The following is a 14,533-nucleotide window of genomic DNA, read 5'->3' as shown; positions in this document are numbered from 1 at the left end:
TATTAACTATAAAGTACAGCACGATTGGATGGATTCGTGTACAGGGAATGGAATCAGTCCATCCTTGAGAATGGTAAAAACATGTACGTACACCTAAATGGATCTTACAGTAAGACAAGAAAGTCTTTAAAAGCCAAATAGCAATTAAGTAAATTTAATACAACGAAGAACTCTTTGGATACTTAAATAAACATTAAGGCAGGCTCTGGAGAAGCAGGTTACCTGTGCTGGGACTGCAGTCTGTCCAGGGGCTCAGCCTTGCGTTCAATTCCTTCCTGGAATACTATGTCCGCTTTCTTGAAATTTTCTCTAGCTTCGTATTCTTCAGCCCATGAAATATAGAACTGGGCAAGGGAAACACCAATTCCTTGGCTTTGTAAATAGCTGTACATATCCAAAGGTTCATTGCACAAATGTCCCTGTAATATGTTAAAAAGAATAACAGTTAACCAATTTCCTTTCACTTATCAAATGGCAGTTATGTGCCAAACAGCCACTGGGGAAGCTACATGCAATCCCTGCGTTGAAGAATATGTATAAAATACACTTGGGATAAAGACCCAAGAAAGAGAAGAGATCAACTCAAAAGTAGGCAAGGGAAAAGAAGGCTTCAAACAGGAGGTACCGTGTGACTTGGCCTGGACAGGAACTGGACTCTCATCAGATACAGAATGGGAAGGGAAGAGCATTCTCCTTTGGTCTGCCTAAGTGAAGACGAAGACAAAGTCTACCCAGGCAGGGACGGTGGGGAATCCAGAGGAAAACGCTGTCACAGGCCTTAAATGGCAAACTAACTCACTCTGCTTCTGTCTGATAGTAAATACATTCTGGGCTAAGAGAGTTAAAAGCAAAGGCAAGATTTGGTCAAGTCTGTCTGTATTTAAGAAACTTTGTAAGATCAGGTATGGTGTAGAATTTTTGTTGTTTTTGTTGCATCCAGGCAGGCATGGTACAGGCAGAGCTGAGAGTTCTACATCTTTATCTGAAGGCTGCTAGTGGAATACTGACTTCCAGGCAGCTAGGGTTGAGAATCTTAGGCCCACAGCCATGGTGACACACCTATTCCAATAGGGCCACACCTTCTAATAGTGCTACTTCCTGGGCCAAGCATATACAAACCACCACAACTACAAAGCTAAACTATGAAGCAATAATGGTTTTTGTTAAAAATATAAATGGAAACTGGACATAGTAACACAAGTCTGTAGTTACACTACTTTGAAATCAGAAACAATAAGATCCTCCAAAGTTTGAGGCTAGCCTGGTCTAATAGGGACTTCCAAGCCAGCCAGAGCTATATGGCAAGTCCCTATCACCAAAAGCCATGATAAAATAAGATTAAAGATGTTTAGATGGCATGTTTGGTTGAGTCCAGATTTATCAAATGGACTATTTCATTTGTTCCAGGCTAGTCATATAAAACCCTGGTTAGAGACAGGGATAATTTGTAGGTAGCAATGATTTCTACCTTTGTGGAGACTGTCTTATTAGAGAAGACAGGCTTGAAGCATTGAGTGTGAATGGAGCAAAGCCATTCAGAACACAGGCTTTCAGGCATGCTAGCGAGGCGCTCTGTAACTGAGCTCAGTCAGCTAGCCCTGCACTACGCTTTTCACCAGATAATATCATTACTCCCTTTTACTAACATCAGGACAACATAACTGAACAAAGAAATTATTCTCATTGATTCTTAAGAAATTATTAATTCGGGTGTGGGGGAGGGTTGTATGTGCACATGAGTACAGGTGCCCTCTGAGACCAGAAGTGCTGACTCCCCTGAGCTGAAGTTACAGGCATTTGTGAGTCGCCTGATGTAACTGGTGGGAACCAAACCTAGGGGTCCTCTGGAAGAGACACAAGATCTCTCTCTCTCTCCAGGACAGAATGAAGGACAAAAGTCTTGCTAAGCCAGCAGGGAGCACAGCTTCTGTGCTAACAAATCAATGTAATGTTCTCTGAGAACAATCCTTTGCTATAAATACAGTCATGTACCTAGCATCTCTCAGGTGAATTCTAACTTGTCACTAGAATGTCAAAACATGCCAACATCCCACAGAAATAAGAATCACATGACTTCTTAGACAGGATTTTAGCAGTATTATTATTTTAGCTTTGCTATGATAGTACAGGATGGCCAGGAACTCACTTTGTAGCCCAAGCTAGCCTAAACTCAAGATCCTCCTGCTAAGAAAAACAGGTATGAGCCACCACACCTGGTTTAGCTGAAGTTTGACAAGTCCTCAAGAATATATTTCAGCTCTAAATCTTGTCAGTTTCAAATATCAGTATTTCATTATGTAATGTGACTGCCAACAATTCTAAACACCCTTCCTTTTAAAATTTCTTTTAAGGTAAATGCAAGAAAATTAATGTCTGAGAAACCTCGGGATTGTTTTATGGTATAGATACGGTCATGGAGAAACTCCTCAGGCATGTTTTAGATATAAAGACAGAGCATGTCAAGAGGCAGACACTGTTGGCTATAGTGATATCCTGGGAGAAAGATGTCCAAAGACCACTAACACTAAAATATCACCTTTTACAGCAGTGTTTCTCCTAAAGGAGAGAGAGGAATTCTAGATTCACCAAGAAAGCTCGTCCTGTAGGTTTGTCCTCTAAGACCGTTACATGGTTCAACTATGTTTACAACTAAGAGACAAAAAAAAACCCTATATTCATTTTTTTAAAAAATCTACAGACTTTATGATCATCTTAAAGCACAAAGCCTCAGGATGTTATCCTGTTTTTAACAAAATCTCAAAAGTTCAATTTTACCAATAAAGACTGGGGCCAGATGCTAGCTCAGAGAGTCAGGGAAAGCACCCAGCTGACCTTCCCCACAGCCGACTTCCCAAAAGGAAAAAGCAGCTCTCCTCCTCCACACCAGTGTCAACCCCTTCAAGCTGGATGTCCCTCCCTTCTACTTCCTGTGCGTCTCTCTATCCTCTCTCCTGACTCCCTCCCACTCTATCGTTTTTTCTAGGTTCACTCCCTGTCAATTGCTTGCTCCTCCTCTTGACCTACAGTTGACTTTTATCTAATACTGTTGACTTTATTTAATACTGTTTACAATAAAGAGAAAGATCTTGGATTAAAGGTGTGTGCTGGGGTTAAGCCACACCACAACTAGAAACAGGTTTTTCCAGTACAATCTCTCAGTGCAATCAAATATCCTACAACATTCTTGGATTAGAGTGTAACAGGGCTGAGCCACACAACTAGAAACAGGCTTTTCTAGTAAATAACACAATCTCAGGGTTACAGTGTGATCAAATAAACATCCTGCAACAATGTTGTATTTACATCTTTAAGTCAAAGCAACTCAATAGATACAAAGACTTATTAATCATTACTGGCTAAATGACTCTACTTTTGCCTATTAATTAGATACCTCTACAGGAAAACTGTCAATTTAATATTCTGGTGACACTCACCAATTTGATCCAGAGACTGAGAAACCGGGGGTCATTATAATAGCGCGTCTCTCCTTGGAGTGCTTCTATAGCTCTCTCTAGTAATGCTGACATGTTACTCTCTTTCCCACCTTGAGGGTAGTTCTGTTCTGTCCAATTAATATATCTGAATGAGAAGAGAAGGAAAGGAACATTATTTTGCACTGATGTATACTTTTGCTTTGGTTCTAAGGCTCACTCTGAATGGATTTTTTTGCTTTTGTTTTTGAGTCTCACTATATAGCCCTGGCTGGCCTGTACTCAACCATATGGACCAGGAAGGATTCAACTCAAAGGGATTCCCCTGCCTTTACCTCCGAATGCTTAGATTAAGGGCATGTCCCACCACACCCAATCTATTCTGGATTTACTTATTTTACTATTTGTGTGTATGTGTGCCTAGATACTGCATTGTGCAGTGCCACTAGAGGCCAGAAGAGGGCATCAGACCCCTCCGGATGGAGATCTGTAGGACTGTGAACTGCTATATGAGAGCTGGGAACCCAACCCAATCCTCTGGAAGAACAGCCAGCGCTTTTAACAGATGAGCAACTGCTCAAGCCTTCTTCATTCTGGATTTCTTTATAAAGATTCATTTATTTTATGTATATAAGTACACTGTAGCTGTCTTCAGACACACCAGAAGAGGACATCCGATCCCATTGCAGATGGTTGTAAGCCACCATGTGGTTGCTGGGAATTGAACTCAGGACCTTCAGAAGAGCAGTCGGTGCTCTTAACCACTGAGCCATCTCTCCAGTCCCCTCTACTCTGGATTTTTAAGCAGAAATATTTAACATATTCAAAGTATGTTTCTTTAGAAGTTCTCAATAACATGTGCAGTTCCTCTATCACTCAAGCTTTCTTGAAGCACTTGTAATAAATACTCTAAGGAAAGAGTCAGTAACACACACGCCTTCATGGTGTTCCATGCCCCAGCCTTAAACACCTCAGGGAAGATGGAGTTTAACTACTGTACAGCCCTTCCTTAGCAATTGTAAAGCTCTGGGCTCTATGCACAGCCCCGCACAACAAACCTTGGCTGGAAAACTACCATGGCTGTTCTGGAATGTTCTGTCAAACAGTACTGTCTGCTCCATCCACCACGCCATATCCCTCTATCTGAGAAATGAGGCCAACAACACTCATCTGTGAATGTCTCTGTTGCTCTCTCCATATAAACATCCTCACCTGTCCCACACATCCAGAGGGTCATCTCCAGAGTAAAAGCGGATTTCAGATTCAAATGCCCTGGAATTGAAACAGGGTATGTTAGCACATGCAGTTCTGACAGCCCCAGGAAACAGGTCTCCTTTCTATTTCTATTCACTTCTCAGTGAGTTCATAGTGACTTAAGTAACTAGACTAGAATTTGAGAATTTGTTAAACAGAAAAGGAATAGAGTGGGTTTAACTCAGTGGTACAGGACTCAACACCCTAGTAGATTATGAAGCCAGCTTTTTAAAAAAGGACAAAAAGCACAGGAAATTAATTACTGTTTTGGTTAGAGATGATTCAGCTCGAGAGTGCTATCTCAGTTACTTTCTGTTGCTGTGATAAGACACCATGACCAAGGCCACTGACAGAGAGTTTACTGGGGGCTAACAGTTTCCGACGGTTAGAGTCCATGACCACCATGGCAGGGAGCATGGCAGCAGGCACAGCTAGAGAGCCTAACTGAGAGCCTATGGTATTGATCTACAAGCACCAGGCGGACAGGGCCAATTGGGCCTGGTGTGAGCTTTTGAAACCACAAAGACCACCCCCAATAACACTCCAACAAGGACACAGCTCTTAGTCCTTCCCAAAGCAGTCGACCAACTGGACACCAAGTCTGTTCTGCTTGCTCATGCAGACTACCTAAGTCTGAGTCCAAGCACCTACACCAGGTGGCTCACAACTACCTACAGCTTTATTTATGTATGAGTGTCTGCTTACATGTATGTATGGGTGCTACATGTATGCAGTGCCCAAAGAGGCAGAAAGAACATGAGAGAAGTACAGTTGCCTGTAAGCTGCCGTGAGTGGCTGGGAGCCAAATCTGAATCCAGTGCAAACGCAGTCCTCTTAACCACTAACCCTCTCTCCAGCCCCACCCTTCCAAAAATAAAATCTTTCAAAACAAAACCAAACCCACAGCACCCAAGTTCAGTTCTCAGCACTCACATCAGGTGGGTCAATCACCTAGAACTCACATGCACATACCCAAATACACACACATATCAATTTTAAATAATAAAGATTAATCTTAAATTGTTGCGATGCACTGAGTGAAGGTTGTCTTTATACTATCCAATTGTTAATTCTGTACTGGCAGAAAGCTAAATACTGGCTGGATTTTGACACTGTCGTTCTTATGGGTCACCACATGCCTCAGCATTTTGTAAACAAACACCTTCCGCACTCTTTCTCAATTGGCTTAATAAAAAGCTGGCAGCCAATAGCTAAGTAGGAAGGGAGGGCGGAACTTGCAGGCAGAGACAGGGACGAGAGAGACAAGAAAGATATGCCAGTGGAGAAGAAACTAGAATAGTCAGGTTAACTAAGTTAGATGAGGTAGCCTAAGCTAATAAAAAAGGGAGGTAGCCTAAGCTACAATAAAAATTCATGAGTCTGTCATTATTCATCTACTGGTGGGTCCAAGAAAAGTCCAGCAATGTTAAATAAATACATAAAAAGAAGAGATGAGATTCTGAGCTGGGCAGTGGTGCAGGCGTCCTCTAACACCAGAACTCAGAGCAGAAACAGGGCGATCTTTCTGAGTTTGAAGACAGCTTGATTTACACAGTGAGTTCCAGGCTGGCCAGGGCTCTCCATGAAAGCTTATTAAAAATAAACAAAACCTAGCTCTACAGTCAGCTCAGACACTGGAGAGCTACTTCTCTGCTTTCAGATTCTTCACCTATAAAATGGGAAGCATAATATTACTTATTAGGTTTGTTTATATACATATTTTTAAAGGTTTCTGTTTTGTTTTGGAGACAGGGTTTTTCTTCGTAGACCAGCCTGGCCTCAAAAATCACAGAAATCTGCCTGTCTCTGCCTCCTCCTGAGTGCTAGGACTAAAGGCGTGCACGACCACTTGGGTAATATAGTGCTTGTCTGTGTGGGTGTGTGCATATAGGTGCCCGATGGAGGTCAGAAGAGAGAATGTCTATCAGCTTTGCTTAGAGACACTTTTTTGTAGTGGGGGACAGTGAAGGCAGAGACTCATAACTGATCAAAGCATGAGAATAAGCAACTGTTGGGTGCACAGCTCTAAATGGAACATCTGTATCACCGACCCAAGACTCAGGGAACATCACATGGAGAGGGTGGAGAGAGATGAATGGAGAAAAGCATCATAAAACCCTGTTTCCTGGAAACAGCATGGCTACTCACCACCAACTTACAGCAGCTATGGTTACTTGCACAGACCTGAACAAGAAAGGGTCAATGGCCAGAAAGATGGCTCAGTGGGCAAAGGTGCTCACGGCTAGGCCTGAGGACATGCGTGGGATCCCAGAACCCACATGGTAGGAGAGTACCCCATGATTCATGGAAGCAAACCTAGTTCAACTCAGTGGGACACACACACACACAAACCTACAACCCAACAAAACAACAAAAATGATATGAAAATAGGAATGGTTCTTGTTGGGAATAAAGAAGAGTTGGGCAGGAATCAGAGGGGAATAAGAGGGGAAAGGGGAGGGTGTGAAAATTATCAAGATAATTATATAAACATATGTAAGTGTCAAGTAAAAAATATATATAAATAATAAGTATTGTAAAGAAAACTTTAATCTGGGTGTAGTGGTGGGTTCAAGCCTTTAATCCCATCTTTCTTTGTGAGCTTGAGACCATCTTGGAGCAAGCTCCAGAACAGCCAAGGCTACAGAGAGAGAGAGAGAGAAAAAAAAAAAGTCTCAAAAAACCAAAATCAACCAACCAATCAACAAACAAACAGAAAGCCCTGTAAAATAGTAATAAAATAGCCAAGGTGTCATATGTCTATAATTGTAATTGCTGCACAAGAGAGGCTGAAAGTTTAAGGCCAGTCTGGCTACCACAGTGAGTTCAAGGACAGCCTAGGATACTTGGAGAAGTTCTTTCCAAAAACAACAGATAAACAAGTAAAATCGTCCTGACACAAAAGAATTATACCTCTAATTTAAAAAAGGCCAAGTATACACGTGAGAAAACAACAACAATCAACAATATAAAACGGGCATGGCTCCTGCCAAGAACAGATAGTACAGGTTTTAAGAAGCCAAAATGGAGGTAGGAACTGGGAGGCAATCATAATAGATTAGAGAAAAGAGGAATTATCCAGTAGTAGATCATCACCTGCCGTCATGGTTCTGGATTTAAGGTACTCCTGACCCAGCAATGGCATTCCAAGGGTGGTGGTAGGAAGTATGTCCACAAAAGCCTTGTCAAATACCCACTGACTTGAGTTTCAAAGAACAAAAGACTGAACCTACTGTCCAGCAACTGGTGTGTGGTAGAGTACTCACTCAGCTGTGAGAGAAGGGGACGCTGACACGTGTGACACGGGAAGTACTCAACTCTTCCGCTGCAGGAAGGAGCCACATGTGACACACCCCTGCCCCACAAGTCCATCATCTGCGAGACTGCAGGAGGTGACTCACAAGTTGAAGCCAGTCTAGGCTATAGAGCAAGACCCTATCGCTAACCAACAACAAAACTCCAAAGTAACTTATCTTGACAGAATTCTATCTACTCAGCAGGTACTTCACGAAGTGGGGAGAAGGACTGAGGAGAATGAGGGAACTTCCTAAAGTAAGATCTTATGGTGAGATGCACTCACTGTCTTACAGCACACTCAAAGATCTGAGCACTCACTGAACACAAATTATACTCAAAAGAAATTCCCAGCACTATGCGGATAGCTCAGTGGTAGGCCCTGGGGCCCCCGTCCCTGAAGGCATGAGAGAGCTGGAGAGATGGCTCAAGGGTTACAAGCACACTGTTCTTGCAGAGGACACCACGCTGGGCAGCTCACATCAGCCCTTAACTCTAGCTCTGGGGGATCAAAGCCCCTTCTGACCCCCTTGGGAACTTGTAGTCACACATACTCACACACATACATATAATGGAAAATAAGTGATTTTTTTTTTAAAGTGGGGGTGGGGGTGAGAGAGCAATAAGAACCATGCAGATGAGGTTTTGTAACATTAGCCAAAATAGGGAAATAGAGAAAGGAAGGTCCTTTAGGAATGAAGAGCGTTGTTTTCTGACAGCAGAATTACATCCAGATGAACCCAGCATCACTGAAAACAGGCTCGGTGAGAAAGCATTAGCTACATCTCTCCTGCCAGGTGCCACAACTTAGCAACACAACACACTGCACATGGCTCAGCCTCAGAGACTCAGGGTCACTGGGTACTACGGCTCTCTGCAGCTGCCCAGCATCTCAAGGCAGCCCTCCTGCACATCCATTATCCTTGAAAAGATCACATTTCAGAGTATGATTTCAATCAAATGAGTATAGTTTCCACACACCCAGAGCCGTACAATCATAAGCTGAATCTTCTCAAGCTCGGGGCTGTCTACACATCACAGTAGGAGACACTGAGAAGGCAAGAGACGTCAACGGTAGTTGTAAAAGCAAACGTGAGGGCAGAGACCGGGATGAGACATGACAGGAGCAGGCAGCAGGAGAGTCAGACAAGTAGAGAGCCCAGTGCAGGACCAAGCTCCAGGCACCAGAGCAAGCGCTAAGAATAAAATAAAGGCACAGTGACACATGGCGTCATCCCAGCAATCAGGAAGCAAAAGCAGGCGGTTCTCTGAGTTCAAGGCCACCCTGGAACTTCACAGTGAGTTCTAGGCCAGAAAGAGCCAGTCTCAAAAAAACAAAAACAAAACCAGAATGCTACCATCTACAACAAAACCATAAAAGCACCGTTCTCAAAGATCTAATTCAATGGGTATGGTTACACTTTACATTTTAGCCTGAAATAAATACCATCTCATGCTATTGAAAGCTTGCAATCAGAAAACCGGGAGAACAGATTTCCATCCTCTCACTGAAGAGTACTCCTTAGGGCAGCGGCTCTCAGCCTGAGGGCTGCAGCTGCTTTGCGAGTCAAAGGACCTTCACACAGGGCTGCATATCAGATCTCTTATACAACAGATACATGACAGTAGCAAAATTACAGTTATGAAGCAGCAAAGTATGTTATGGTTGGGGGGGGGGTGGTGTCACCACAACATGAATTGTATTAAAGGGTCACAGCGTTAGGAAGGTTGAGAGCCACTGCCTGTAACAGGCCTTTGGCAGCTTCACCCCCATGCTGCCTATCACACCAGGGACTTGAACACAAAGCATCCATCCCACTACATACCGTTTCTGCTGCTGCAGAGCAGTGTGGCCGGCTGACTCTTGCTTTGCCAAAGCTCCCTGAAGTGTGGACATGACCCGCCCGTGCCGTAAGGGCTGTATGTTTTCTTTACTCAGCTCCCACTCAGCTCCCTCCAGGCACATGGCTTCACTGGGAAGAAGGAAACAGAAATGAAGCCCACGCCAACAGTGTTACAGCACAGCACTGGGATGACATCTTCAGAGAGGGGATTTCTGGCTCTTTGGGGTTGGACGCAGCTGGTTTGCCAGGAGCATCATTATTCTCTGCAGCTCCGGAGCCTATCCCACGCTCTTCAAGTAAATGCTCAACAGAAGAGAGAACATGGCAAGGGTGTTGGTGACAGTATTGTACAAATAAAGTTAAAGCTAGGAAAAATAATTTTTAAAAGCATCTTAAGTTTAGCAAAGTTAATTTAAATTAAAAAAAACAAAAAACAAAAAACCAGCAGCTTTATGTCGGACATGGGTTCCCAAGGGTTCCACTGACAATGAGACGCCAGTAGCAGCATCCACTCCTGTTTCTAAATATGTACAAGATTAGCTCTTTTTTTTTTTTTAAATGTATTCAAAACAAAACAAGCTGGGTGATGGTAGCACACGCCTTTATTACCAGCACTCAGGAGGCAGAGGCAGGCCAATTTCTGAGTTTGAGGCCAGCCTGGTCTACAAAGTGAGTTCCAGGACAGCCGGGGCTATACAGAGAAACCCTGTCTCGAAAAACAAAACAAAAATGTATTTATTCCCCCCCCCCCCGCCATGGTGTGTGTGTGTGTGTGTGTGTGTGTGTGTGTGTGTGTGTGTCAGTCAGGCTACAACTCTAGGGAGTTGTTTCTCTCCTTCCACCATGGGGTTTCTGGGGTTGGGGAGGGGTGACCAAACAGGTCCTCAGTCTTGGTAGCAATCATCTCTATCCACAGAGCCATCTCACCTGTCCGTGACTAGTTCCTTCTAGTTTGGACCCCAAATACCATCTCATCAGTGAGGCCTCTGTTCAAATCTCCCTCTGCCCCGACTCCCCCACCCCCAAGCCTCATTGCTGGGTAATAAATTAAGGCAGTATGTACCTTGAACAAGTGCCCTTCCTGAGTTACATGTCCAAACCTCTCTGAAACCACACTAGTTCTACCTCCAATGCCATCTTCTCTTGCTTTTTACACTTTTTAATACTGATTCTATCTGACTTTAAACATGTCTTATTGCCCATCCCTGACACACACCCCGATTCATTCCTCCCCAGAACTTAAGCTTCACAAAGGTTGGGATTTTGTGTCTTTTACTGTTCGCCTTCAGTGCTCAAAATGGTAGTCAATAAATTCTCTTCCATGAATGACAGCTTATGACAGCAATAACCCAGTTATTATGCGTTCCATAATTGAAATGCATCTTAAATTCTAACCTAGAAAAACCCTCTATATTTTATGGATGAGGAAAAGCTGCAAGTGCTCTGCTCTTCAGATCCCTCACTGCTAGCAAAGTGAGAACACTTATCAGTTGAAAGCAGGTACTTTACAAATATCTTGAATCCTCCCAGAACTCCATAAAACAGCATTAATATCTGCGTGACACCCCCGTCCCCCATGTAAACATGTTCAAGGTCAAATAAAAACGGCTGTGGTGAGTTTCAGACCCAGATCACATGGCAAATTCCAAACTCTCCCAGTTTTGCCCCTTGGTGGATGCAGGGCTCCACGCCGTTGGGAAGGGGGTTTGGGGAGACCTGCTCTTTGCCGACCTCCTCGATCCTCCCCTCGCCAGCCGAGCACCCCGCGGCAGCAACTTGCGTCCGGTCCTTTACCTCGCCTCCGCCATCCTGCATTCCCAATACTTGCTCTCGCCCTTCCGCAGACCTTTATCCTCCGAGTGCTAACTGAGCCTCCCTCAACCTTCAGCTGGCTCTGGAGCAGCGAAGATCGTCACCCCGTGCTCCTAAACAAAACCACGCATCCGATTCCTTCTCAGAATAGCCACCTCACGCCCCATCAGGCACCGGCCGCCAAGTTTCAAATTTAACGTCTCTTGACGCAGACGTAGCCTCGCCGCTCCCCGCCCCCGCTCCTCCCAAAGCATTCTGGGGATTGTAGTGTATCCCGGGTTTAAGCACGCGCTGCGCAGTGCACAATGGGAGTTGTAGTTTCAGGTTTGAGGTGCTAGTAGGACCAATGGTTGTCCTAGCTCTGCAGCGCGCTCAGGCACTTCGAGTTTGATCTGTGTTTCCTTTCTAAGACAAGCCTTGGAACCCAGGGAGGGACACTTTATTAACAAGAGGTTCTTTGATGGTTTCAGTTTCATAACGTGCCTTTGAGTACATTACTCTTCTGGGTTGCTCTGAACAATTAACTGTGCTACCTATAGGTCTTGTCTGCGCCCCAGGTCTTAACACCTGTCCAGGGATCCTTAGGCCACTCTCACCCAGCTGTTTCCTGTGGAAAGATTGTGTTCTCGTTTTTCTCTTTTACACAAGACCTGGTTTAGCACTGCACTTCCTTTCCCCAGCAAGCCCTTTGACCTCTACAACTTCTCAACTTTGACCAACTTCCTTTAAACTCTCTTGGAAGTGTACCATTTGTTCTCTCATGCAGCCTACCAGATGTCCTGTAAACTACAATCTAACACAGAATACAAACAGGGTAAGCGCTTTGCCTGTCTCACTGGAGCTAAAGGCTTGGTGGTGCAGGCCTATAGTTCAGCTACTCTGGAGACTGAGATGTGAGGACCAAGACTTTAAGACCATCCAGGGCAACTTAGTGAGCCCTTACCTCACAATAAAAAGTTTGCTTTTGTTTTTTGTTTGTTTTTGTTTTTTGATTTTTCTTTTTCAAAACAAGGGTTCTCTCTGTGTGTAGCCTTGGCTGTCCTGGAACTTGTTCTGTAGATCAGGCTATAAAAGTAACTTTTATTCTCCTGTTGTGATTGTTGTCTGAGGGGCTTACTGCCTCCATCTGCTGACCTAGATCCACTCCTAGAAAATTCTAGCCTCCATAAGATCTAATCTAGGTCAGCCTCTCAATTTTGTTGAATAAGCTCACCCTTTCTTGTTCTTTCTGAAGTCTAACTGGCTGGTTCAACTCAGCTGTTCTGGCTCAAACTCCTCTCCCAGCTGACTGGCTCAATCTGGCTTCTCTCCCCCTGAATTGCTCTGCTTGGCCACAAACTCACTCTAGCAATCTTTTCTATTTTCTAATCTTCTGGCTCTTTCTCATTCTCTTGCTCATTCTGTCTTTACCTGTGTCCAGCTTGTTCTCTCTTCAACCTGCCTCTGTAAAACTCTCCTGGCAGACCTGCCTCCCTTTCCCTCCTGTGCTGCTCTACTCTCCCTCTCAACTCTACTGCACTGCTCTCCAGGACGGCTGTATCCTGTTACACTCTCTTCTTTACTGCACTGCCTCTCCCTTAAGAATCAATCTTCCCCTCCCCCTCTCTTCTCCTTAGAGGTGTACATAGCCTATTCTGTCAAATTTTTCTCCATTTGTTGGGGTGGGGGTATACAAACAAACAAGTAATTTCAGGGCATTGATACCCAGACCAGAAACAGATAAATTAGTCATTTGAGCATATAACTTCCAACTAGACTCTGGAGTAGAGAGGGAAGCCATGGGAATTTCTCTACAGAAGACAGTGAACCTGAGGGAAAGGACGAGTTGGCACAATCTACCCATCAGAACAAACCAAGTTCTGAAGCAACTGAAGTGTGTGTCTGTGGTAGATTTCCACCTCTCTATATCCACCATTATCCAGTGAGTTTCCTCACCCAGCTCCCCACTCTTGGACCTCTAGGCTGCCCCATCAAAAAGTGCCAGATTATACTCTACTTTCTCCTAACCATCATATAGCAAACAGGGCTAAATAGTGATGAGATGTTCCTGACAGGGTTTTAAGTCACCAATACGAATTATAGGAGACTAGAGATTTAGTGTTTGGTTGTTTCTGAAATGCTAGGTTGTGTGGAACAGCCCCCCTAAGGACTTCATCTATCAGATTGCACCTTGAATCTTTAAGGGTGTGCATCAGTATTCCTGATGCACAAGTAGGAAATGTCACAACTCAATAGCTTAAAATGATGCAAACTCATTGTGTTCTGGTCTATGGATGAGAAGTTTGGCACAGGTTCTCTGGGTTGACTGAGGCTTGGGGAATTCTACCTTGTTTTCTAGAGCTGCTGTGGGAGAGTGTGTTTCTCCTTCGACAGTTTTCTAGAGGCTTCACTGTCACCCCTGGCTTATGCTTCCCTTTTTATCCTCAGAGCTCAGGATCTAACATCCCTTCATCCAGGCTTCCAGCATTACTTGCCTTTCTCTGATCATAGTCAGGAAATTAAAGGCTCATTACCACAGATGGGGCCCACCTGGAGAATTCAGCATAAACTTTTCACCCCTCAATGTAATTGTATCTTTTATTTGCCTGGAGTAATTGTCTCCGAGGCTTACTGCCTCCATCTGCTAGTCTTACTGCTAGGCCGGGTCCTGGAAGCTTTAACCTCCATATACTCTAATCTAGGCCTAGAAAGTTTTCAAGCTCTGACAGTTAATGATGAATAAGTTCATCTTTTCTAGCTCTTCCTAAACTGGCTGGTCAACTCAACTGTTCTGGCTTAAAACTCTTCTCCAAACTGACTGATTCAACCCTGAATTGCTCTGCTTGGCTTCATACTGCCTGTGGTAATGTATACTAATGTTCTGGTTCCTTCCCATCCTCTGGCTTGTTCTCTTTCTGC

General features: G+C 44.1%; 1 protein-coding gene across 2 annotated transcripts in view; it reads right to left on the bottom strand.

Annotated features, from left to right (window-relative positions):
- Nucleotides 1–11,862, bottom strand: part of Bub1b (BUB1 mitotic checkpoint serine/threonine kinase B) — a 49,865-nt gene extending 38,003 nt beyond the window's left edge. For both annotated transcript variants that reach the window (XM_021149632.1, XM_021149623.1), the window contains exons 1-5: nucleotides 11,618–11,862; nucleotides 9,806–9,952; nucleotides 4,644–4,703; nucleotides 3,435–3,579; nucleotides 223–419 (exon numbers count right to left, since the gene is read on the bottom strand). In XM_021149632.1, coding sequence (XP_021005291.1) covers nucleotides 223–419; nucleotides 3,435–3,579; nucleotides 4,644–4,703; nucleotides 9,806–9,952; nucleotides 11,618–11,631 — 563 coding nt within the window. In that variant the 5' untranslated portion in view covers nucleotides 11,632–11,862. The remainder of the gene's footprint in view (nucleotides 1–222; nucleotides 420–3,434; nucleotides 3,580–4,643; nucleotides 4,704–9,805; nucleotides 9,953–11,617) is intronic.
- Nucleotides 11,863–14,533: the final 2,671 nt, after the last annotated feature.

Source organism: Mus caroli, chromosome 2 (genome assembly GCF_900094665.2).
Source record: "Mus caroli chromosome 2, CAROLI_EIJ_v1.1, whole genome shotgun sequence".
NCBI lineage: Eukaryota > Metazoa > Chordata > Mammalia > Rodentia > Muridae > Mus > Mus caroli.
This window is presented reverse-complemented; position numbering and strand designations above follow the sequence as displayed.